Raw genomic sequence first — 26464 nt, 5'->3', positions numbered from 1 at the left:
TTAACTATGTAGGGTAGCTGAACATATGCCCGCCACATTTTTCAGATATTTTTTTTCTAAAGTAAATCTCAACACCATGTACGTTATTTTTTCTCCCCCGCCCCCCGCCCTCCCCCAGTTTGAAAATTCTCAATGAAATACATTGGAGTTGACGAAACATGGACAAATGTAAAGAATGTGAAAACTTTAACAGTTTTTTTCTCTGAATCTTAAAATAAATAAATAAATAAACTCTCAATATGCGTCTCGTCAATACATTTCTCCTTCCTTCTCCGCGCATGCTCAGTGTCTTGACTCAGCGGACCTACATCGACGGCAGCTAGAGATCAAGCGGTCCGACGACAGATGGATGCCCAGTGAGAGAAGCGGTCCGCTCCGGCTAGGAGAGGTAAGACCGAGGCCCCCGCTTCCTCCAGGCGGTCCCCACAGCCTGTCAGGGCTGATGGGAGGCCGGAGGTGAGTGCGGTGAAACACTTCGACTGACGGCGCCGACGGAAGGGGGAAGAGGCTGCGCGGTTTGCGGTGACTCACTGTGAAGTAGTGGCAGCGGTTAGCTAGTGCGAGGCGAGCGACGCGTTAAAATGACCGCAGGACGGCTCGTTCCCGGCGGTTCGGGGGCACGTGAGCGTCTGGACCGCAAGCCGACTTTCTGTCTGCGTCATGGGAGGTAACCGCCGAATTTGAAACTGGGCCAATAAGGTCTGGTGTATCCGAACAATTTCGGGTTCAGTTTACCTTTACTGTGCCTGAAGCAAAGTTTTCAGCACGACGGACAGTTCCGGGCTGAAGTCCTAAATGGATGCGGCTCAATTCCTTTCCTTTTTTCACACTTGTTGGATTGTTCAGGTTATAAAGTGGAAATATAAATAGCTAGATATTTTTTTTAGGTATGCAAAGAGACCAGCTGCCCCCTCCTCTGTTTATTCACTAGGATTGTATAGCAGCTTGCAAAGTTGAACTTTTCCACATTCTTTTACTTTACGACCACAAAGTTAAGCTTTTGTTTCACTTTTGTTCCTATTAGTGCTCTGTATTGAACTCCATCAACTCTCTCCAGTCAGTGTTGAAGAAGGCATCCACGCACCATGATGCTGCCATTACTGTGTGTCACAGTTGGGCAGATGTTTTCTGCACGATCAATGTTTTTGGTTTTCTGCCACATAGTGACTTTGAATTTAGGTCTAAAAGTTGAATTTACGTCTCATCTGGCCTGTCACGGTAAACAACAAATCGCTTGATAGCATGATAAATTAAAACTAGCTCAATAACTTCCATTTCCATGATTTATAATTTTTTTCTCTTTCTACCAAAAACTGGTTGACAAAAGTCTGCAGGCTGGTGCTTTGGTCTCAATCAAGCCTTTTTTAAGGACAATTTTGTTTATAGATACTTCATAATTCTAAATACTTTAAAACGCTATGAACACTTATACAAGACTGTAGTTTTTGTGGCTCCCTCTTTTTCCATTTAAACAAAAAAAAGTGTGATTTACTTTCTTTTACTAAACATTTTGTTATTTAAGGAAAAAAAAAATCAAACGTAGAAACAGAACAAGTAAGGAGGTTCCTCCAGTTTTGGACATATTACTTTGAAATCTCTTCCCCCCCCCCCCTAACCATTTTAGTTGTGATGCAGCATCCTACGGACAGGTGAACCCGTGTCCAGGTCCAGTCTTTCATTAGAAGCTCTGCTTCAAAGCAAAGTGGTCAATGAATCAGCAACAAGCGGACATGAAGACTCCACACAGCCACTGGGACATGGGTGACTCATCCATAGGTGGTGAGAGAGGGAAGCATAGGCCAACAGTAGCTGTCAGACATTGTCATGTAAGCGGCTGATGATGATGATGATGATGAATTCACAGGTCACAATGCATGACGCGTCTCTGCTGGGATACAAATTACACACATACATGCAGCACCTAAATAACCAATTGTATTTTCCTTTTGTTGTTGCTGTGGTGTAAACGCAGACTTCAGTGTTTGTTTGGGTGGATTTGATGTGATGAGCCAATGGAAATTGTGAGGTTGGAAATGACATCGCATTCAATTTGCAAATGCATTTTGGTGTCAGACCATGCAAAACCCTGTCAGTGATCACGGTGGTAGCAGCATCATGATGTGTATGTGTGGGGGGGCATGATTTTCCTTATCGGGGAAGATGGGCCAAGCTAAACGCAAATCAACACAAGAAGGAAATTTGCAAAAGACTAAAGAAAGGGGCGGAGTTCCTCCTTCTAATAAAATGGTGACCTTTGACATTTGGACATAGTTAAATGGAATTGGTTAAAAAATACTTCATGACAGGGAAGCCTTGTCACAGTAAAGTGTTCCCAGACTTGAAAATTCTTGAGCTTGAGCTTTTTCTTTATTTTTTCGTAAAGAATTACAGGCAAACCCGGTAGAGAAAAACCACCTGCTGTATTTCCAACACAAAGGTCCTTCTTCAAATTTTTGAACTCAGGTGGATTCGCACAGGTGTGTGCCACAGCTAAACATGTCGCAATAGACAGTTAATCGATAAATCAATTAATCACATAATAAATTCAAATGAGCTCGATAATTTCCATTTTGATGATGAATATTTATTTGAATGGCAATTTTGTTTATGAAAATACACATATTATTTATGGTCTTGGTTGTTTGTGGGATTTAGTTCCATTTTATTTCTTGTTTTCAGGTTGTGGCGTTTTATCTTATTTTGGATATTTAAAATATCTCCCAGTTCCAGTGTGGAGTGTTCGTTACAAAATGAAAGTCTGTTGTTTCTTTGATGGGGTGAACTTGCATTATTATGCCATTGTGAATTTATTATTTGAAAATGGTCTCATAACAACAATACTATCAATAACTACTGGGGCATTTTATCTTCCAGATATAACATGCACCTGTTTACTTTTTGTTCTTACTCTAGCTAAAGAGGTGAACAATGGTGCTGTGCCCTGAAGGTTGTACGTCCGGATCAGGAGGAGAATCTTCTGGCAGTGAGGTGAGCTATCTAGCTAGATTACAACTGAGAACAATCATTTGGTGTATTGAATAATTTTGCTCCCAGTCTCTCTGTGTAGAGGCTGAAAGTGGTTCTCTAGCGGTAGTTTAGTTTCCTCCTACAGTTCAAAGCATATTCAATTCACTTCAACAATGCTTTGCTGATCCCAAAGGGAAATTAAATGTTGTTGGAACTCATTTCATTAAACAGTTATGGTAGATACTGATGGCTGTAAGCATGAAAGATCTCCTGTAGCAGTCCGTATTACAGCAAAATTTTCAAGAAGCCTCTGATTAAAGACAGGCTTTGTACAGTTTTTATTAAATCTGACATTAAAATGGCAATGTTTCAGAAATAAAACATCATATGGGTGACTTGTTTTGTCATGTCGTGTACTGTAGTCACTTTGGTCATAATGCTGTTCCAGGCGGGTTCCAGCTGTCTTCAGTTTGGGGTTCGCTCCTATCTGCATCACTTCTATGAAGAGTGTTCGTCCTCCATGTGGGAGAGGGACCCAGAGAATCGGGGGTCAGCCCACAGCCACAGATCCGCCTTGTGGTGGAACTCAGCTGTCTGGAAGGTAAACTCACTGAGCACTGCACAAGGCAGCTTAAACACAGCCTTCTACGGAAGCCCTGAAAGACCAAATTTTACTTTGTTCTTGACTTGATTGATTAAACTATTTGAATGTTTTTTTCCCCTCTTTGTGTAATATTTCTTTCATAAAGTGGAGAATTTAAGAAATTGTTCTCCACTTTAGGATAATAAATAAAAAACATTCGGTAAAATAATTGACCACATTTGGTCAATTTTTGCCTGGGCAAAATTCGACCAAACCTGTTGTTTTTTTGTTTTTTTTTCCTGCTATAGAATTAAAATAAATATATACTTTATAGGGAGAACTACTTAATAGAAAAACATAGCTGGTCAAATTTTACACATCAAAATTACCTGCTGTTATCGTCTGCTACCTCTTATTGCTGGCTAGCTGTTAGCGCCTGTTAGCCATTAACGCCTGCTAGCCATTAGTGCCTGCTAGCTAGTAGTGCCTGTGAACCGTAATCTCCTGTTAGCTGTTATCTTCTGCTCTCTGTTGTTGCTTGCTAGCTGCTGGGGCCTGTTAGCGCATGCTAGCCACTAGTGCCTGCTAGCTGGTAGTGTCTGTGAACCGTAATCTCCTGCTAGCTGTTAACTTCTCCAGCCTAAGAGATTGTGTACTCTGTGCTTTGTCTCTTCATGAGAGACTGCAGACATGTTGAATGAGCCTGTGTATTTGTGTCGTCGAGGAGACTCCATGCAGACCTCCTGCTTTGTTTTTCCCTCTCTAATATGGCTAACCTTTCATAATAAGAACCTGGGAGCTCCATGCAGATAGCACAACCTATAGAAATTACCTCCTCAGCTCTTTTCGTGTCTTTGCTGACTACAGGTGTCCTTGGCTCTGGGTCTGCTGATGCTGACAGCAGGTGTTGTGTCTCTCTCCATCGCTTACTCCGCCCCCCACAAAATCGAGTCCTTCGGCGAGGGAGACCTGTTCTTCGTGGACCCCCAGGCCATCAGCTACAACAGGGATCTGCACTTCAGCACGGCATCCGGGATCGGGCTGTCGTGCCTGGGCTCCGCGCTGGCTGTGATGGGGGTGGTCGTCTGGGTCCTGCCCAAAGCCACCCTTAAAGAGCGGCTGTTCCTCCGACCGAGGGAAGCGGATCAGAGGGGGGAGCTGGGCTCGAAGTGGAGGGCATTCAGAGATGGACCAGATGTGATAACTAAGCCGCCAGATACAGGAGAAGGGAAGATGCCTTTTACTTTGGCTAAAGTGAAAAACGTGCAACCCGCTTCCTAGAAAGAGGCACAGTATCTGATTCTGAACCCCTGTTTACATCGCTTCTCTGTCGTCTCTGATCAGATTTTGTTCTGTGAAGTGAATGTTTGTGACTTAAGAGATCAGAAAAACACTTCCACACACTACAAACTCACACATGCTGGGTAGTGCGTTCACATTTTAAGTCTGATTTTAAATTAAAAAGTGTCCCATCACCATCTTCAAACCACATCAGATTTTTACATTTTATACAGATCTTATATAGAGTCCCTAATTTGGACTTAAAAAAAACGTTTGTTTGTTTTTTTATTACTGAAGTTCTAAGGATAACAATTATTTTCTTAAGATTTCCTTAAAATATAGGTGTTTTTGAACGAAACTTTAAGCCATATTTTATGAGCCCTAAAGAACATTAGAGCCACCTGAATAATCATAAACAGTTTTACTCTTTAACAAAAATGAGACCCAGAGAAATGACCCATTTAACGTGAAGCAGCAGAAAAACAGAGCCATCGACTGTGGGATGTATTTGTTCAGCACACAACGGTCATAATTATAGTACACACACAGTAACATACCAGATAATTTATTGAGCACATACTGTATTGACTGATCAAACACAATAAAAGTATTGGTACAATATAAGTTGTAAGGTTTACAAACGGCTTTCAGCTTGGGGTGGTTGACCGAATGGTTCGAACTTGAAAAATACAGTTATATTTTATATTTTGTACAGTGAATTTGCCCTACCTAAGATGATGTTTTACACCATTAACTACCACAAACGGTATTCACCACAGATGCACTTTAAAGAGCATATGTCATCATACCTGGAAATATTTTTTTTCGTACTTGTAGCTCATGATGGTTATAATAAAAGCACCACCTGTGAGACAAAAAGATTGAGCACAAGAACTGAGAAGTCAACCTAGAACACAGAAGTCATCTCGGTGAAAGCATGAATAGAAAAGTGCTAAATAGAAACTAAAAACATGTCAGGAAACAGGTAGATGTTTTCATTTCTGCTCCAGTTCAGTGGTGCTCACATTTCCGCTAATCTGCCAATAGCAGTGCTGATTTTTAGCTATGCGCGTTAGTGGTTTTGCTAGCTTGAAAATGTTTGGTGCACTTAGCCTAAGTAAATTTTTCCAGATAAATCCCAAATTGATTATTTACCGGGCTATTTTGTAAACTTTCAGTTAAATGAAGTTCAACATTGTTGAAGTTTTGGTTATCCACTATTCATTCATGCTCTTATTTTGAAGTGGGTGAAGACTGTTTAATCTGCAGCTCCGTTTCTTTTCTTCACATGCTCTTTTTTTCTCTCCCTCCCAATAACTGTATTTAAAGTAAAAACAAACAAACACATGAACAAAATAAAACAGTAGAGGTCAAGATATAAACATAAAAACAATATGCAAAGGCATAATACAGCGACTTAAATGTGTGTAGCCCCTTCCTGGTTTCCTTTTTTTTTTCTTTTTTTTTTTTTTGCATGTTTGTGCGAGCAAATATTTGATTTACGTGTTTTGACTACATGCTAAAATCACAGCACCATCTGGTGGCCTGACATGACAACTACAGCTGATGCAGGGTGTCTTGGCTGTAGGGTTCAAATGTGGAACTTTTCCCCAATCAACATCTGAAAATGTCTCATGTAAACGTAGCTTTAGTCACATGGTTGGTACAATCAAACAGTCTCCTTCATTTGGCTCCTGCACTGATAAAAAGTAATTGCATCTGGCACATATTGTCATAAGTAACATTCAGGTGGAACATTTTAAGAGACAAGTGGTTTTCTTTTCTATTTATTAATGAGGTTTGCTGTTATCAGTAGACATTTTTTACCTGATGTACAGAAAAATTTAAATCCCACAGCAAATTTTCCTACTCGACGTACTCCGTGTCTCTCCAAAACAAAAACCTGTCATCACCTCAGTGGTTTAGCTGCTGAATCCCTGCTAGAGAAATCTGTCTTTGCTTTGACACACACCGCGTTGCATTTCATCCCGTACATTTGGGATGTTTGTTATCATTCCAGCTGTTTTATAATCCTTTCAAAAAGAGAAACATTTTTTTTTTGCTGAATAAGAAAAAAAGAAATCCAGCCTCCTCAGCTACCTATTATCAAGAATCTCAAACACTTTTCTTGCACAGATCAAAGCAGAGTGCTTACTCCTTCTTTTTCTGCGGTCTCAGTAAGCAGCTTCAGATTCATTTGATGTAATACCTTTGGAAAGGTCTTTTCCTCAAACACATTTTACGTTAACAAAAGCAGGCAGTTGAGCTGTCCTATCCCAGACGAGATGTCATCGTTCGTATACTTGAGCGCCTCTCTGTTTGAGACAGATAAGACTCTGAAGGCAATTGTGAGGTTTTTTGTTTTTTGGTTTTGTAACTCTTAAAATATATTTGTTATCCAAAATGCTCCCACTTTAACGGGTAACATAAGTTGTTTTCATGGTAAAGAAGTAGAAATCTTTTTGCAGCTGCCAGCTGTCAAGAAATATGCCTGATTTAAACACGTTAGCAGATACATAGTGAGTAAACTTTGACCCAGAGTAGCATATTTTTAACATCTGAGACATCCACATACATACTGCTATTGCAGGTAGCTATGGCAACCTTGCAAATCGCACTAATTGGTCGTAAGTTGTACACAGTTCAAATCATTCATCTCTGTAATTGTTTTGTCTTTATTTTTATTAAAACTACATCCTAATTGCCTGTGTAGTTGCATGGAGCACGGCAGCTGCTTACTGCCACATTCAAATTAACTGATAAGATTTAAAAGATGTCGAAAGTCAAATTTCCAGTTCGTCCAGGAGTTACAAACTTTTTCCGACTGTTTATGATGTTTTATTTCTTTTTTTTTTTTTTTTAGAGAGAGAGAGAAATCTGAATTCATTTAGCAGATCAAACAAAACAAGGAATCTCAGTTTGAGTCGTAGTGATTGGTGAATATTTTGCATCACGTCATCTCTTGTCCTTACAAAGTCATATTAGTTAGGTAAGAATTATCTAACATGGAAAGAAACACGACAATTTGATTTGATTTCTTAACAAAACCTAAATCAAATTGAAAATGTTATCAGAAAAACTAATGAACTAATCTTACTCGCTTTAGCTTGAGGTAATCATTCCCCTCAATAACCTTATCAGTCTGCCTTACATTAATACTCTTTTCACCAGCATCCTTCTAGTTTAATGAAGATTACATGTATTTGTTTTTGCGCAGCTCTTTTAACTGCAACATTTTATTCCACTTCAGTTTTGGAGGGTTGTGTCTGGGTTTTGATTTTTCTTTGTTTCAAGGGTTTGGCTGTAGATTGCCTGTTGTTTTCAATCACTGTCCAATGATGCAGATGATTCAGTGGTCTATGCTGTGGATTTTACAGAGCAGCAATATCTCCATCCTGACTAAACGACTTGGTTTCATAAGCTTTGTGGTTATTCAGGCAGTTGTTTTGATTTGTTTTAATTTAGAAAACAGTAGAAACACGGATGTCAGATCTCCTTTGAACTATGTTTTTGTTAAATTACCAATGACACTGTGTAATATCCCATGTTCTTTTGTCTACCTAAGATTTATAGATTATTTTATTATCTGTAATTCTTTTTTGTTTTTCCATATATTGTTAGACATGAAATGGAAGACTTAGAAAAGGGCATGGTTTTTTATTTTAATTAGATTGGATTTCATGTCTTTGACAATTTAGCAGTTTTGCTTTTTTAATTTTGTGAAATATCAAACGTTATTTTAAAATAATATGACATCTGCTACATAGAGGACCCTGTGTGAGACCCTCATCAGTGCGGTGACACGCAGACGGAGGCTCTAGATAAGAAAATATTCATTAACCAACTGGTTTTACATTTTCACACATCTGCGCTAATGGTCGGTTTTACTGTATGAAACACATGTAGAGTCACGTATGCTGCCACTCACCCGGTCACCCCCACATACACTGTAATTTGTACTCCTTTGACAGCACCACCTATTTTCTCCCCACTGTAATCTGTTGCTGTAATTGCCAGTAATCTGTGTATCTAGGCAACAGTTGGGCTTCAAGTGCTCTATTTTGAACTCAGAACAAAGTCTCTCTCCTGATTGGTCCTTCACACCACCATCTCTCTTTATCCTCACATGTATCAGATTTGTTGTTTTCAGGTATAAACAGTAGTAACGCTGAGGTAAAGGGAAATTGCCACCTGTCCAGTTTTGTCCTCCTGGAGTTAACGGTTAACTCCAGGAGGAGTTAACCGTAGTGTCGGGATATGCTGCAGTTGTTCAGGTGGATGTGACCGTGTTTCGTCGTTTGCCGTTTTATTGTTTTCCAGAAATAAAACTGGGGTTAGCAACAGCAGTGAAAAGCAAAGGACCAAAAATAAAATTGTAATCTGCATACCAAGTATCTCTGTGTTTGGATCCTTTTGAGTTAAAAAAAAAAAAAAGGACAATACAGCAGAAAGAGATGTACAGAGACTTGCAAAAATACATCCCACCACCACCTTGGTTTTTTTAATTAAATTTTTTTTTGCCACATTGTTACCAGGAATACATCGATTCACTTTTTTCACTTCCAATACCGATATCTGAGATTTAGCATCAGCCGATACTGATCTGATACAGAAAAGCTGTGCTGAATTGACTTAAAACGGAATACAGAAATGCACCACTGATCAAGAAACAACCAATCAGAGCCAGGAGGACGGTCTTAGCACTGGCAGTTATGCTCATGTACTTGCTTCTCACATCCTCCCACTTGCTTTTTACTAAGCTACAGCTAATGCTAGTTAGCATAGGCACTGATGACGCGGAAAAACAGTTTTCCTGTAACGATAAGTTGTTTCTCCTGATTTTTTTCCCCCCACGTTTTATCTGTCTCAACACAGTGACAGTTTTAACAAATATGTGAAAATCATATTTTTCTCAACGGTACATACTGCAGGACTGTACCGTTTAAGGACTGTAAATACAAGGCACTGTGTACATTAACATGCAGAAGCTAGTGAGTTATTTTTTAATGTAGCCACTACATTTTCACAAAGCTTGCGCCAGACATCTGGTGTCACAGCACAGCTTGCGCAGAAGATCAATGTAAGCTAGTCACCATTCAGACACTTTTAAACATCTTCTACAGCATGTCACCACAACATGATATTTCTTCTTCTGCAGTCTTCTGCAGCGCCTCGCAGAGAGGAGGGTCTTTCGCCGGCTGCAGTCACTTGGGGTGAGTGAATCCCCAGGCTGGAGCTACAAAGACTAAGCCACACATGCACAGTGAGATTCTCAAGTCTTCGTACAGGCCTGAGGTCAAATCAGGATAGTAACTGCTGGGATGCTACAGCTCAGCAGAGAAGTGTAGCTAAAAACAGGAAAACGTAATCATTATGTTGGTACTAGGAAGATGTTGTGATCTAACTATTCAGGCCATTGGAGACATTGCATGCTACAACAAGCGCAAATATTCATGCACTCCACAAATCAGGTCAGAGAGACAGGAAAGAAAGACGAAAAGAATTCCCATTTAAGCCAAACACGTGGAAGAAGGTGCTCTTGTCACAAGATGAGATTGAAATTGAATCTCATCTTGTGAACACACTCACTGAGGTAGTGGCAAAAAAGGAGTTGATAGGAAGGAAATGGAGTTGAAGACAAGGGCATTTGCCTCTATTTATAGCCATAGCTACAATGGAATTGTTCAGATCTAAGCATATTTATATCTTCAACACTGGCCTAGTCAAAGTCCAGACCTAGGCTTTTGCAACTTGGACAAGAGGTTGTGGGAATCAAAGGTCTATGTTTACATCCGAGCGTTAATAGTATTGTAGATTTCCCAAACATTATTTTTTTAGAGTGTGTATAGCCCCCTACTGTAAGTGTATAGGCTTTAAAGAGAGAAAACATTCCGTAACATTTTACATTTGAAGATGTTGCCTGTTAATGTTTAATTGGATGTCTGTCAACTTGAAGTTCACGGTTCAAAATTTCTACTTTCTCTTAACGGGATTGGACAAGCAGGTGTCGTTTCCCAATAACTTAACCTATCAGGTTAGGGGGGCGGGACCTTGATTCGGCGGCTTGGTGAAGAGAAGGTGATAGTGGAAAAAGATAAGAGTGACATGGCGGCGCTGCACCGAAGATTCTTTTTGTAGGTTTGAGCTGTTATTTGTTTTAGTGTTAGTACTTTTAATGTTACGTTTTGATATTATTTAGTATAAGATGGAGACAAAAATTACTCAATGTCTGTGAAGTGTCTGTGTTTGTAAACTCTGTTAGGAATGAGACATGGACGTTGTTCTGTTAGCTTCAGCCGAAGCATTACTCATGGGCCAAAGGTTTCTGCACCGAGTTCTTAAAGTGGAAATATTGCATTAGAATGTATTTTGGGCTTTGTAATATGTATTATGAGCTAATTTGGGATTTGTGTAATGTCTTAATAGTGGACTTAGATGAGCTGCTCCTGAAACTGCGGCACAGGATGCGCTCGCGGTCTCAGCTGAGGTTTAACTCCTTTCCACGTGCGGACAACGTGGAGACTTGAAGGAGGCTGAAACTTCATTGGTCCGGACAACAGACCAACTATCGACTGTCAGTTTTTAAGGTAACTGATGGAACACATCATGAAAACCACACCTTTGAACTCCAACAAAGTGGTGCCGCCAACTAGTCGTTCACACTGGACTTCATGCATTTGAAAACACATCCGACCAGTGTTGTTCAGACTGTCATAAAAAGATCATATAAAGGTCACATTAGGGCAAAAAAAAAAAATGGAATTGTGTCACTTCAGGCTGCAGTGTAAATGCAGCCATAAAGAACTAAAACTCCAATGAATTTTGATTTAACACGAGTTCAAAATTTAGGTTTGGTTGGTCTTTAAAGCAAATTATTAAAATTATTATGGTTTAACCCTTTTTTAAGGGTATTTATGGGAGTTTGCCATCTCTGTAAACATTGCTTAGCTGAGCCGACTATTTTAAGCACCTATTTTTGTCAAAATTTAGTTTGTTTGCACTATATCAATTCACTTCAGTATTTTAGACGTTCATTATCTGGTTTTGATGCATAAAATAATTTATTTGACCTTAAATGTTTTAGAAAGGTAAACTAAAGTCAAACTGGAGTGGGTGGGCTATATCCCTTGTTTTTGTTTTACTTACACAACCAGCTAGAATCAGCAAGATGTAAAACATTGTGCATTAAATATCAACGCTACAAACACTGTATGCAAAGTGTTTTTGTATAATGTGTGTGTGTGTGTGTGTGTTTATGAGCTCCTTATATGCCCGGGTGAGTACATTCTGCTGCTTTAACGGGATGACTCACACTCTTGGATGTGAGTCATCCCGTCTTGTCTCCCAAGTCGCATACTAACAAGAGAGACACTTAATGTTCGCCAGTCGAGACAGAATGTGCTCAGACAGTTAAACGCAATCCATATTTATTTCAGGTCAACACTTTATCGTCACAGTTCTGTTTGTTCTGCAGTTCTTTTGACCCTGAAGCTTTTCACTTCTTTTGCTTTACCTTTTTTGAAGCACGTTAATTGAATCTTATTGCATTGCTGAAAATATACTTGCAATGAAGAGAAAACATTGTTCATTAAAAGTGTATTTATCTTTAGTTCTGTAATGAATAATTACCAAATGCAGTAATATGGAAGATGCACATTTTCCCTCTTATCTGTTTATCTTCTGAATGATAATTGTTCTCCCTCAACAGATGGTTGTGAGGCTGTTTGTCAGTGTTTACTGGCAGACCTCTGCTCCCTTCACAGAGTATCTGTCTTTATGATAGGAGTGCATTTACACCACCCCAGTGTAGTCCGCTTTAAGTGAACTCCACTTCATTTGTCCATAAACTTTGGTTTGTTTGAGGAAGTGTAAATGCACAATCGAACTCCAGTGTGGACCAAAATATCGAACTCTTGTCTGCCTAAAACTTAGGTCTCTGTTCGGTAGAAGAACTCTCTGGTGCGGTTCAAAGGCAGATGTGAATGCCAATCGGACAGCAGGCCGCTCCAAAAGCAGGAAGTGAACTAAGGCACAGGGCATTATGGGTAACAATAACCAAACAAATAAAATAAAATTTCTCTCGGCGCTAGCAGGAGAGATGACTCGTGGTCTTTTACCAAAAACAAGAGACTCCTACAACCTAACATCTGACACAACTCCTATTTTTGTTTACAGTTAGTGAAGAAGGAAGTTGCACTCGTGTCTTCTTCAGTGGTTCTTGGTGCAGAGCCTCCACAGGCGATGAGGGGAACATGTTTGGTTCGTTTAACACAGCAGCTGAAAATATAACAAACTTTGGTCCCAAATTGAACAAGTCTACTGGACTGTCAAGTGTGAAAACACCCTTATATGAACTCTATTAATTAATTAGATACTCAAGCAGATTTGTTTGAGTATCTCAAACTGAAAGGTGGCCTGCTTTTCTATTCAACCACTTTTTATCTTTGAAGACCAGGTGTATTACTTTTTCAAATCAATTTCAAAAATACTTTATTGATCTCAAAGATAAATTAATTGTTGTTGTTACTCGTATTAATTCAAAATTCTTTAGAGTTATTGTAGATGGTGATGATTATTGGCAGGAAAGGTCTCCTGTAACGGTCTGTTTTGCACCAAATAACGTTTTTTTTTTTGTTTTTTTTACTTTGTGTTGGTCTATTAAATGAAATGCTCATAAAATTCAAATGTTGTGAATACTTTTTCAACATTAAAGTTGCCATCTGTGTCTCAAAATAAAATTCCCAGGTTCTCTGTTCCTGCTTCATCCTTTATGTTGATTTCAGCTGGTAAAGCTTTATTAGTGAGTGCAGATGAGGAGAGTGAAACCTGAAAGCGGAGCCAACGTTTCCTGTGAAGATGGAAGCCGACGCGCTCCACCGACCACAGAACCTCAGAGAGTGAGTCACGCTGTTGTGGGAAGCTGAGGATTGTGGCTGCCGTCTGGGCAGATGATTGGCAGCTACCGCTGTCCAAATGTGCCGGCGTAGTTGTGTGTGAGCAGGGGACAGGAGCTGCTTCCCTGGCTTCCTGTGAGTCTGCTGCGTGGATGTGGTACCATGACATCACATCTGCTGTTTACGTTTGATATTACAAAATGCAGAAAGTCCTCCAGCCAAGCAGTTACCTCCCGGTGTGCTGCTGCTTGGGGGGAATTATCGATGGCGGCGTTTAGTCTCGAGCCAGAGATATTTCCAACTGTTTCCGGCTCTCAACAAACACATAGAATTTTAGAACATTATGTAAATTATCATCTGGTCAGCCGACGACCGTAGGTGGTGTTAAAGCTGATCACTGTTTCTATGCCAGGTTGGCCCAGATACAGAAAAAGCAACCTGAAATAAAAAAGCTTCCAGCGGTGAAGTGGTGTTTCAAACAAACTTTCTATTAAGATATTTAGTTTTTTAGATCCTCTATGCTTTGGAGGTTGAATATTTTTTTTGTCCTGTACTTTGACTTTAGCACGTGGTTTAAAACGGCCCAGTCAAAGTTCAGGTCAACTGAGAATCTTTTTCAAGCCTTAAAGGGCCAATACCATGTAAAAATTGACTTTTTTGAGCTTTACACTGCTGTAATGTTATTCCTTCATCGAAAGCATACCTGGAATGTTGCCTTGGTTCTTTCATGGATAAGACATTGTGTGTCTTATGTTAGAAAGTTTTAATACATATGTAAAATCTTGTTTGTTTTGGTTATATGCTTCAGCTTTAAGCAGACGTTCAATGTGAGTTCACTGCCAGGTGGAGGTTGAACGGCTGTAGTGCGTAGCGGCAGTCCAACAGTGAGAGCAGAACCAGCGTCTTTCCCACTGCTAGCCTGAAGACTTAATTATTTTTCGGGTTATTTGTTTAGCTTTCTGACTGTGATGCTAATCTGGATGCTCTCTGAGCGTTGAAGTTCCTCACTGCCGTTGAAGTTACTGCACTTGTGCAGTGTGAAGGAAAGAGGAGATGAGCTGCACATGCAGGCTGCGAAGTGAGATCAGTTTGTGTGATCGGCAACACAAGACCGTGATCGGCGATCACCAATCATACACTTTTTCACGGAAATTGGCTAATTATGATTGGTGGCCGATCGATCGGCACACTTCTCTGGTTGCTTGATTATGCTAAAAATGGAACTATGCCTGGAAAACACGATATATGTTTTTTTCCTCTGTGGCTTTTCACTCGGCTTTTAATGTTGGTTTTAATGTTTGAATTGTTTTTAGTGTTGTGTTAAAGTTTTACATAATTGAAGTTGCATTGTATTGTATCACATAAAATTCACTGAGCTTGTTGATTGTGATGTGTCAATCAACACCTTGCAGGAGTAAAAACATCTGCAAGGTGCTGTAATGTAGTATCCCCCATTCTCATCTTCCTTCAGTTGTTACTTGTTCAGGGTTTGGGGAGGAGCCTGGTCACCTAGGTTACCAGCTTAACGCACACCGGCAGGCAAAGGGAGAGAGAAATTTTGCTTAATCAGACGGGAAATTAAAGAGCATGTGGAACCTAGTTTAGTTTGAGAAAACCCAACCAGAGAACAACGTTATGAATACCACATAGAAATTATTATTATGAAGTTCCAGAATGACTGTGTGGCAGCCTCTTGGAGATGATCCTGGAAACGGGTGTTAATATGGAGTAATAGCACCTGTTCCTCTGATCCTTGTCAGTAAATGAACGCTAGACCTGGAGAAATGACAAACAAGTATCAACAGCATCTGTTCCTTTGTTGTGTGTATAATGTATGAATTCATCGGTAAGAGGGGAATATTGACAATACAGACTGCTTTTTTTATGTCTGCCCTTGAACACGATGTGAACCTTGTTGTGATGTGACCTCCTGTTCAAATAGCCTTGGAAGAAAGCTACTTTGTCCTGGAAATATATGGGAGTGCGTATCTGCAACATATCCTGATAGACCAGAGTCTGTCTCTAGCGGTCAGGGAGTGACGGGTGGAGGCACACTGCAAAGCCACACAATCTTACCAAGTATTTTTGGTCTAGTTTCTAGTGAAAATACCTTGGTACACTAGAAATAAGACAAAAACAACTTACTCATGGATTTTCAGCAAGACATATGAGCTTGTTTTACATCAATAATTTAACATTGATGAAAAAATATTAGTTCTACTAAGAGATTATTTCACTTATAACAAGACATTTTTCCCATTATAATTGAAATACTTAATATTTTTCATCAATATCAAGGAAATATTGACTTAAAACAAGGTCCTATATCTTATTAAAAGTTGCTTGCAAGATATTTGCACTAGAAATGAGACCAAGACTTGGTAAGATTTTATTTTTGACGTGACATGGACTTCATAAAGCTTAATAAGTGTTTTACAATCACAGTGGACCCACAGCAATTTGGCATTCAGTTCTTGGGGACATGCGTATTTGCAGAATGTTTAGTAGAACGTTACTCTACAGTATTCACTGATCTTTTTGGTTGAGGAAAATTTTACTTCTGGGTTGTCCCTGGCAACAGAGTAGACAATGTGCTGAATGGAAATAATTAAATCTGAACTTCATTATGGTTTATGTACATTTGAATGGGTGTGAGAGGAGGGGTCTGTTTGTAGAGTGCGAGTGTAGCTATGTTTCATTACAAATGCGCACAAAATATTGTCAGTGTTTCGCTGATGTCAAAAAAACAAAACAAGAGTTTTGCAATTGCAATGTTTCCCTTAAATCACATGAATGAGTTTGTCGACACAATACGTCAGTAAAAAAACACCCACACCCTGGTCTTCCAACTATTTCCAGTCGTCTTCCTCTTCGTGGTTTACACCAGCAGAAACATCTGATTGTTGGTTATGTGACAAAAAAGTGTTTCCATTGCAGTTTTGCAAAATAAACCAATTTAGATATGGCCAGAAACACCCATCTCATCCGAGCACAAAAACATTTGATTGAAAAACAGGGTTGTTGTTTTTTTCTTCTTCTTTCTTTAAGCAAATGTAATTTCTGAAATGAATCTCAAAACATCTGTTTTTAGGCAGAAATGTACTGTTTTGATATCTGCATAGGGCCTAATGCGTCACCCCCCCCACACACACACAATCACGTGCACCCAGGTAGAAATTAAAAATGTTCCTCTAAAGGAACCAGAGATGCATGCACAGTTCCAGTACAAATGAAGTAGCAGTAGGCAATCACAGCGCCGATGAGCTCATCAGAATTCTGCTGAAGAAACGGTTACGGTCGACCACGCTGATGTCTCACACATCACGACATGAAGAGATGTTATTTCCATCTGCAGCCACAGCTCAATCTATCCACACGCGGTGGCCAAATTCTTATCCAGGGAGCGTAATGTTCAATTCATCACCATGAAATACTCTACAGTAGGTCACAGTACGCTGCACGCATGCACAAGGCTGATGGTATGTACAGTAAGGTGGCGGCGGCCGGTCAGTGGAAGAATGTGTCTTTTGAGAATGTTTCTGCAGCTTCAAACTCATGCGCTCTGGTCGTTTCGCATGCACTTGATTTAACAGGAAGTTCTTCACATTTAAAAAACCCTTCGGCCTGAGCTGTGCTGATGTTCCGCCATCTGAAGATGAAGAAGTCCTGCTGGGAAGAGGAAACTCCAACGTCCAAGCTGGAGTTCTCATCAGTTGTTGGTTTTGACACATCTTTGATTTTAACATGAAAGTGAAAAATGAAAAAAAAAAAAAAAAATCAGATATGTGTATTGCTTTGCTTCAAATGAACTGTTTAAACAAAGACTTTCCTTAGCAACCTGCTGTAGAAATTTTATTTAATGGGTGAAAGTTATTTTTATGAAAATATTGGCATGACAGCAAAAGCTTTATACCAAATACCGTAACAACCAATTGTTAGCGATGTGTTAAAATATCCAGATTGGTGAACCCTTGGTATTTACAGGCCTAACTAAAATCCACAAAAACTTGAAACCCTTATAACTGTGTAATTTAATATTTCAAACACAAGATATACATTGATATACATAAATACACACAGTGAAAATTATCATGGTACTACCGCAGACGCTAAAATCTAGTCTCCCTTATCTTCAGCCTTGGAGCTACAGCCAATAGCATGTCAAGAACTATTGTGTCTAGGTATTTGAGTTACAGGGCTGCTTTTTCTTTGAAAAATGTTAGCAGTGCTGTACAAGAAACCGTGCTGGGTTAATCACACCAATCAGGTGTGAAACTTTGAAAAACTAAGTTGTACTACTATGTTTTTTTTTTGTTTGTTTTTGTTGTGGTTTTTTTTGTTTGTTTTTTTTTTAAGAGAAGATGCTCTCTCCCTTTCAAATTACTTGAAACTAAAGCTGGTTTGGTTTTGATACGCTAGAAAGTCTTCATGAAAAACTTGCCTTTTTGTCCTCAACTTATTTAAAGAGACTTTTAAATAGTCTAAAATGAAAGAGAACTCAGTTTTCGTGTTTGTGGGATTTTACCTGCTTGTTGACACTGGGTCAGATCAAAGTACCACGTGAACGAAACGATTTCTCTCCAATCACAAGCAGTTTACTTAGGGTGGAACAAGTGGATCAAAACTTTGTCAACTTTGTTGATGCTGAAAACAACTTTTCACTTTTTCTCTCGTTCCCCCTGCAGCTCTTGCCGCAGGAGACACGGGAAGGCTTCACTGGGGGATTCTTCTCTACGGTGGTTTTTGGCTTCATTGTGAGTAACTGAGTTTTTACAGCTTCACCACATGCTCAGCATTTCCTCTTATACAGCTTCCAAGAACCCAGAGAAGGGTAAAGATCTGGGTTTTACAGGAAGCGAATGATTTAACAGTCAGTAGCTAAAACTACATCACAACTTTTGTATGTAGTTTGGCTTTGGAAAAATCTAAAAGTAACCCGTGATGCTTGTATCACAGTTTGACAACCATGGAAATACGAAATAAAGTAATCTGTTCATTACTTAAAAATATTGCAAGCAACACAGTTTTATAACATTATTAGCATAAAAATGAAGGCAATTCATCATTTGTTTGTATACAATTTTTGACAAAACACCATAGGTCAAAACAAAATGCCAAAAAATGTATAATTGTGTGGGGAGTGTTGTGGAAATTTTTCTGTAACAAAGAATGAAAAAAAAAACTGTTTCAAAGCCCACAGAACCAGAGAGAGAATATATTCTTAATCAGTATTTATTCGAAGGCTTTATGGTGTTCAAAGTCTGCTGACTGAACAGTCAGGAGGAAGAGCCTCCAGCAGAACAAAGCTTACAGTTTTATAGGGAGGGTTTCATTCCATTCACATAGTTTGACAATCTACTTGGTTACAAAACACATTGCAGGCATAAGTATGTTCTTTCAAACAGTTTAATAACTTTATTATAATACCAAGGCCAAAGAAATAGCTTCAGAAGAATTTCTCATGAGCATGTGCATTATACAAGAATCACTATACTGTTATGCATTGGTTTACTCATAATCGTATAGTAATCTTAAAATTTTCCACTGCAGGGGGAAAAGTAAATAAAGGTCTTTTGGTCTATGGGGAAAAGGCTTTTCTACCTTGACTCCTGGAGTTAGCCATGACTGGAAGCTGCTTACTGCTAGCTGCTGGGGGAGTGGCTGAGTATGGATTTCATACCCGTACCCTCTTGCTTCTGTTGATTCTGGTTGCTAGGTAACGAATAGCTGAGGCCGTTTTGGATTGACACATTTGTGAGGTGAAAAATAAAGATAGTTGGTAAGAAACAAAGATTCCCATTAAATTCCATAGGAAATGAATGCGGGTCATTTTTGATCCACTAATAGAAGATAGGGTTTAGTAATAGAAAACATGCTCTGTCGTAAAATGTATAAAAGCTAATTTGAATTGCATGATATTAGAAACATGTTTTTTAAGGAATACCTGGAATATGAAATTATGAAAAATTTTCATTACAAAGATATTGCAGAAAAATGACATCACCGGGTCAAAAAAGACCCACTTATGCATCAGAGGGTTAAACAATGAATGAATTATTTAGTGATTATTGGTTCAGGCTGTTTAAACAAAACAGAAAAGGTCCATTAAAAGAATAAAATATAAATCCTTTTCTGCAGTCAAATAACTGTTCTTGCCAGGTGTGAAAGCATAAGCTCAACAACAAACCTGTGAGCTGGCTCTCTGCATAAATTAACAGCACAGGTACACACCAGCTGTTTGCTGCTTTCACTTTCAGACACCTCATAAAAAGAAAAAACCAGACACAGCAAGAGAAACTACGGCAGCAAACATGTAGAAATGACAAAGTTCAACATGTTTTTTTAAATTCAGGGCCAATAGAGAAGAGAGTTGAAACCTTCTAATTTTGCTCCTGTGATATTACTGCACCCGTTACCTCCGTCCTGATTGAAGCAACAACTCACAGCTTCCCTGCTGGCTGTCATGAGTCAGTCATGAAAAGAGCAAGAAATAAGTGAGTGAAAGGAGGAAAGTGTGACCAGCTGAGGGGGGAGGCACAGGGGAAGAATGAGGAGGGATGGGGGTAAATTAAAAACACTTCATCACAAAATAACCTCAGGAACACTTTCAACATTAAGATATTGATGATATAAAACAATGTTAGACTATGCAGGATGGATTTTATTATTAGCTTTAATAACTTGCAAAAAAAAAAGTCTGTCTTCCTCCTCCATTTAATCTACTCTGTTGTTCTGCTGTAGTTAAGTATTTATGAGACGAAGGTGACAAAGAGGGAGCTAAATTCAAGACTGCAGGTTTGAAGGTTTTGAATAATTATTGCTTTGCAAAGGAAAGTATTCAAATTTATGAGTCATCTGCTTTATATCCTGATATTAATTCTCAAAATATACAGCAGCACCTCCATTTCCTAGGATTACATCCATTTCAGTTTGGATGTAATCTTATCCATCACAATAAAGCACCTTCAGAAAGTATTAAAGGGGCAGTTTTATGTGTTTCCCTGGCAAGTAGTGAAATTTTATAACGTAATCAAGTAAGTACGTTACCTTCAGTTGTAAAAATGCTGTATATTTAAAATAAAATTTGTGATGTCATTTAATTGCTTGAAATTGGGCCTCTGTCCCTTTAAGAACCTTCTGCTCTTGCTGAAACTACCTTCAGGATGTCATCACAACATGGCTCCTCTATTAATCCTTCAACATTTTTACCAGCGTCTCATTTAGAAGAAGCTCATGAAATAAGCTCAGAATGCACAGTTCCACCAGGTGCTAATTGCTGCTGGCTAATCTGAAGGAGCTGAGTGAAGGAGGTCAGATCTGTGAGGTGGAACCACAGAAGTTTGGAAAGTGCAGGTCTGAGGAGGAGCTCTGTCTTGAAGTCGGATCTCGGCCCACCCAGGTGTTTTGCACAGCTGAATGGTTGCCATGAGAGATTAAAGTATTTTCCAAACATGCATAAAAGAATCAAAGCAACGCTCGAGGTACGATTTGATAAGGGAATAACATTATATCATATTGTAACATAGTCATTTTTACTTAACATTGCCCTTTTAAAATGCTGAAAATATCTAAAACTCACCTAACTCATCTAAAACGACCCTGAACCCAAGCTACAATGGAGTTATTTAATTTAAAGCATATTCTTTTGTTAAACTGGTCTAGCCAAAGTCCAGACTGAAAACCAATTGAGAAATTGTTCAGATTTGCTTTTCTGAGTGCTCTCAAGCCAACCTGAGTTTAAGATCATTTGAAAGAAGTATTGACGATATATTTTGTTTCTAAATTTCCAAGGCTAGTAGAGATACACCACAGCAACATACAAATGTAGCCATACCAATTACACACTGCATTTAGGCTAATTTAAAAGATGAAATGGAAATAAAATACTTTGTGGTTTGTGGTTCCAATGTGGGATGTAAGGGAACATACATCGCTATCTGCTAGCTTAAACGAACAGAAGGCAACTTCCATTTCTGATTCAAACAACGAAAGACAAATAAGGGCTTTTCTGATTTCAAGGTCCCCATTTCCTCTCCTACACAGTATTTGAAGATTAATTTTTTTTTCTAATCTCAAAGTTAACTGACAGGGAGCGTCCAAACGTCATTAAGCTAATCAAAAGTTAGCAATGTGCAGAAGTTATTTTTTTTTTGCTCCTGTTTTTGTTTTTTTGTCCCCCCCCCCGTCTTCTTCTTCCTCTGAATCCCATCAGGAGATTTAGCGCAGTCAAACACCTCTGCATATTTTGCCGTCACCATCGGTTTGTTGAGCATTAAAAATGTTAATTGGAATCTTTTAAAAAGGAAAGAAAATATCGCATTACCATCCCACCTCCTGCAGTCACAGCCTGTCAAAATGCAATATTCCAAATTAGATTGTATTTGGATAATCTTTTGAACTGTAATAGGTTTCCAGCCAGCAGGCATATTACTATTGGCACATCATTATTAAACAAAAGTGACACCGAACCATCACTTTGCAGGCGGTGCCAGATAAACGTTCGACACCGTGCAAATAATATTAGTTCTGCTTCCAGAGTCACCGGCTTATCTCTGGGATGCTATATTGGGTTCATATCCCTGTCGGCTGGTGAAGGCCTTCTGACGGAAGTGTCTAAATTTATGAGTAGCCCGTATGTGTGTGGTGAATGTATGAATAGGTGGTTGTGTGTGTGTGTGTGTGTCGCACATTAACACTTTTATATATAAATGCTACTATAGCTTTGTGTGTGGGCGGCTAGATGAGTGCGTGCAAAGCTGGATACATTCATATGTAAATAGGTGGTGTATGTGTGCCTGTATGTGCAGACGGGACCCGTATCATGGTGTAATGAGATCCGCCACTGTTGGTTACCCTCACACAGTGGTAATTATGGCAGCGGTGAAAAGGACTGATGCTGAAGGCAGGATGGATGCTTTCACAAGCACATTCAGCCACACACCGGTCTCCCCGGACAGAAGGCTGCGGGCTAAATGACGACCCGTCCGTTTTTTTTGTTGTTTTTTTTTTTTCCAGAGGGATGGCCATATGACTGCGTTAACTGGAAATGATGAATTAGACCTGCATGCGCCTTCTCATCAGCCCCATCTACCTGTTCACGCACACAGTAACAGATTTAGAGGACATTTGAAGTGATGTTTTCCAGCAGGGTGTAGAAGAGATAACAATAAAAACATTGAAAATGTGAAGAGGAAACGTGTTTTGTTCATTCAGCTGTTGGAAGATCCTCGCTTGATTTGACTCGTGGTGATTTCAGGAATGAATTTAATGTTACACATTGTGGCAGTAGCTGCAAAACTGACACTTTTAAAATAAATTTGCTTAACAGGACACCAATTTCGAAAAAACTAGTTTTTTGGTAAACATTTTTGGTGCAAAGATGGGATGATTTTTGGCATATCGAAATTAATTTTGCAAAACTGCAATGAAAACACTTTTTCGCATCACACAAGTCGTGACCCTCCGGATGTTACCACTGGCGCAAACCAGGAAGACGACAAACAGGATGTAGCTGGAGGATGATGCCGATACATGTTTTTTAATGACTTATCGTGTGAACAAACTTATTTACGTGTGATTTTTAATTGTGTTTATTTCTTTAAAACACTGCAATTGCAAAATAGTTTGACATTAATGGAATATTGACAGAGTTTGTATTGGAAATGCAGCTTGTCAGTCAGGTGATCTGGTAAACAGACCAAAATGTAATCCTAACGAATTGCACTTCTGTATTAAACACGCCTCTTTCCCAATGCTTAACCCTGATCCGCCGGCTTTATATAGAAAACAGAGACTCAACAATCTGCCATGTTGGATCGATGACAGATGACAACGTGAAGAGAAGCATGGTCTGAACCACCCCTCCTTCGGTGTGCTTGCATCCTGTCCCATGTTGGTTCCTAGCATCTGTCATCTCCGTAATTGTCCTTGTGCTTCTGCTTCGCCTCGGCAGAGTGGCCGACCCGCTCGGCGGTGCTGCCGACAGCCCGCTCTGCCTCGTGGGCTCTTCGTCTCTTTTCCTCCCAGACAGTCACATCAAACAGAGTTCTGATTCATTTCCTCGGTGCTCGCCTTGAACCTTTCAACCACAATTTCGCTCCTTTTTACACCTCTCCGACTCCGAACACAAGCATTTCCTCCCTGCTTGTCTCTGTGGCTAATGGACTCCATAGTGCGTCTTTTGTGCCGAGGGGCCCTTAATCAAATGCATTTTTCAGTGCCTCATATAGGCAACGCAGTGGAGAAGCATAAAGAATATGGCAATATTCTATGAGTGGAAGCCATCGACCATCAATATGGTGCACTCAGAGTACACATGTGCATGTAGCCATTTTCCTCAGCTTTTTATGTGGATACCTCTTTAAATGGCTGAGTTGAAAGGCTTTTATAGCTGCTTGTCAACAAGGCCATTTCTCCCAAACTCCAAAACATCTTCATCAAGCTTTTGAATGCTCCCAGCTTAGAATCCATCTAATCATTGTAGCCGTAATGGTAACAGGGTTGAAGAGTTCTTGGAAAAAGCAGCCTTGCCCTTGGCACTTTCCTCTTGGCGTGGTTTTGATGTAATTGGATCGCTGTGACTAAAGCAGCAGGGGGCTTGTTCCTCCTTCTAAGGATTTCTTTTTAATTTCCTTGCTTCTGACATTTGATGTTTACAAGAAATATATATATAAAGAGATAGAGCTATACTGTTGGATGCAACAGGATAGATGTTCAAAAGTGAGAAGATTGAACCATGAACATGTGGAAAGTGACTCAGAAGAATTTAGAACATGCGTTCCTCTTGTAACACCTACATCGTTCCGTTTTTTAAACTGAAAAAAATGGAAAGGGGAGTAGATGAAGAGGCCAGAAGAGTAAGCGTGTACAACCGCTACTTTAAACCCAACATGCTGTGTAAACCACTGCTGAAAACGGGTTTTCAACAATTTCATTTCATTTTTGGACCAGGGTGTCCAACGATTTGTCACATGGGCCAAAATCAGTGAGTCAAAAGTACTGAGGCCAAGAAAATTAAAGAATAAAATCAAGCAAATTAATTGGTCTGAATTTTCTTTTTGTAGGTAATGGTTGTTACTCACTGTAGATCCAAAACATTAACACATTAATAAAATGTTACTACATTTGTTGTATTATCAGGAAACAATCTAGTTTTCAGATATTTGGGGGCCTTGTTGTTTTAGTAAATTTATTTTCAGTTACAAAAACAGCGCTTGGGTTTAATTTCTTTTAAAACACTTGTTTGATAAATAAAAGCAGATTTGGGTGCAGCAAAGTCGCTTTTTTAGTAAAAGTCTCTGGATAAACGTGGCTCTACTTATGATAAAACTTGATTGTAAAACCATGAATACGGTACTTAATATTTTCCCTTGTAAGAATATTACCTCTAATAATTTTAACCTGATTAAAAATAAAACATCTGCATCTGCATCAACCACCTGGCTGAACAGGACAAAGTTGTATCATTCTTTTAATTGTAGTTGGGGGCCAAATGGGCAAAAGGGCCCCTGGGCCGCACTTTGTGCCCACCCGTTTTAGACACAGCTCGATACAGTTCACCCCTCCTTCACAATACACTTTATTTTAAGGGTAAAAAAGTGCATGCAGCAGAGTATACCTAGTAAATTTATTTAATGAAACGTTTCATAAACAGTTCTTGTCTACTAATCTTTGGTTTCAAAATTATAAACCTGCTAGGCTACAAATATGCTTTTCACTCAGAGCTCAGCAGCAAAACATATTTTTTGTATTTCATTAATAATAACACAGTTTTCAGACTCGACTGTTTTCAGTGAATGACGGTGAAGGAGCTGAGCTGAGAATTTTATTCCTTTGCTCCTCTGAGATCTTCAGGATTTAATCAAAAATAAATAACCTGTTCAGTATTGAAAGCACCGCTGCAACGTTTTTTAAATGAGCAGAGTTGTTACAAAGGAGGACAGGGAATAAAACACTTGAGACCGCATGTTGCTGCTTTAAGTGTGAAGACAAGTTGTGCTAATTCACAGCTAGCTGATGTTTGCATTTTTAGCATGCCAAGAAGGATGAAAACAGAAAAGGCCAGAAAACATTCGTAAACAAGTGTGAATATGGAAATATTCTGTAAGGAAAACCAACAGATGTGAACAGCTTGGAGTTTATTCATCTATATAAACCCTAAAGCATAAATGAAAAACATCCTTCTTACTGGATAAAGGAAACCGAGATGTTCAGCTTTGGTGCTGGAATGCTTTCTAAAGCTTTTTGAAGCTTACATCAAAGCAATCAGTTCTATCAAAGGGCAGCTGGTATTTAGTTATTAAGCAGTTATTAAGAAACCCTGATAGGGGACTGTGGAATTTGAACATCTGACATCCCTATCAAAAAATACTTAAAGCTGCAATATGTGACTATATATATATATATATATATATATATTTTTTTTTTTTTTTACATATTTTTTGAAATTGTCACTGTGTCGTGACAGTTTGACATAAAACAGATAATCTGTGAATAATCTGAGCTTGTCTGCCTTCTCCCAGTGTTTGTTAGAAACAACCAGTCAGCCAAGATGCGAGTCTCATGTGGCACTCTGCTGCACTGCTGCTAACATAGTCGTGCTCAGTCTAGTTAGCATAGCCACCGATGTCGGCACATGGTAAGTTGTTTACATTTAGCAGCAAGTGCGTAGGTTCGGTCTAAGTTTTGGTGGGGAACTTGGTGGGGACCTTGACACCCCCCCGGCAGCACAGTGAAATGC

At 39.3% G+C, this 26464-nt stretch overlaps 1 protein-coding gene and 1 long non-coding RNA gene across 6 annotated transcripts in view; both read left to right on the top strand.

Moving 5' to 3' along the window:
• Nucleotides 1–276: 276 nt before the first annotated feature.
• On the top strand, nucleotides 277–9218 carry LOC106946121 (neurensin-1-like). 2 transcript variants are annotated; one of them, XM_015030259.1, is made up of 4 exons: nucleotides 277–388; nucleotides 2914–2988; nucleotides 3416–3568; nucleotides 4418–9218. In XM_015030259.1, exons 2-4 carry the CDS (start codon nucleotides 2929–2931, stop codon nucleotides 4829–4831), a joined length of 627 nt encoding a protein of 208 aa, XP_014885745.1. In that variant the 5' UTR covers nucleotides 277–388; nucleotides 2914–2928; the 3' UTR covers nucleotides 4832–9218. The 2 variants fall into 2 exon arrangements, with proteins under 2 accessions (XP_014885745.1, XP_014885746.1); XM_015030260.1 differs by lacking the exon at nucleotides 277–388 and adding an exon at nucleotides 415–667.
• A 450-nt stretch (nucleotides 9219–9668) lies between these two features.
• The window catches only part of LOC106946122 (uncharacterized), a 27802-nt gene continuing 11006 nt past the window's right edge, over nucleotides 9669–26464 (top strand). The window contains exons 1-4 of one of the 4 annotated variants that reach the window (XR_001424699.1): nucleotides 9669–10965; nucleotides 11094–11418; nucleotides 18411–18479; nucleotides 19276–19503. This is a non-coding gene — a long non-coding RNA (uncharacterized LOC106946122). Of the gene's footprint in view, nucleotides 11419–18410; nucleotides 18480–19275; nucleotides 19504–26464 lie in introns of those variants that run through there. The other 3 variants (XR_001424698.1, XR_001424697.1, XR_001424700.1) reach the window with 3 other exon arrangements.

Source organism: Poecilia latipinna, unplaced genomic scaffold, assembly GCF_001443285.1.
Source record: "Poecilia latipinna isolate Pla-1442-1.1 unplaced genomic scaffold, P_latipinna-1.0 Scaffold177, whole genome shotgun sequence".
Taxonomy (NCBI): domain Eukaryota; kingdom Metazoa; phylum Chordata; class Actinopteri; order Cyprinodontiformes; family Poeciliidae; genus Poecilia; species Poecilia latipinna.
The sequence above is the reverse complement of the archived record's forward strand: the minus strand, read 5'-3'. Positions and strand labels throughout refer to the sequence as shown.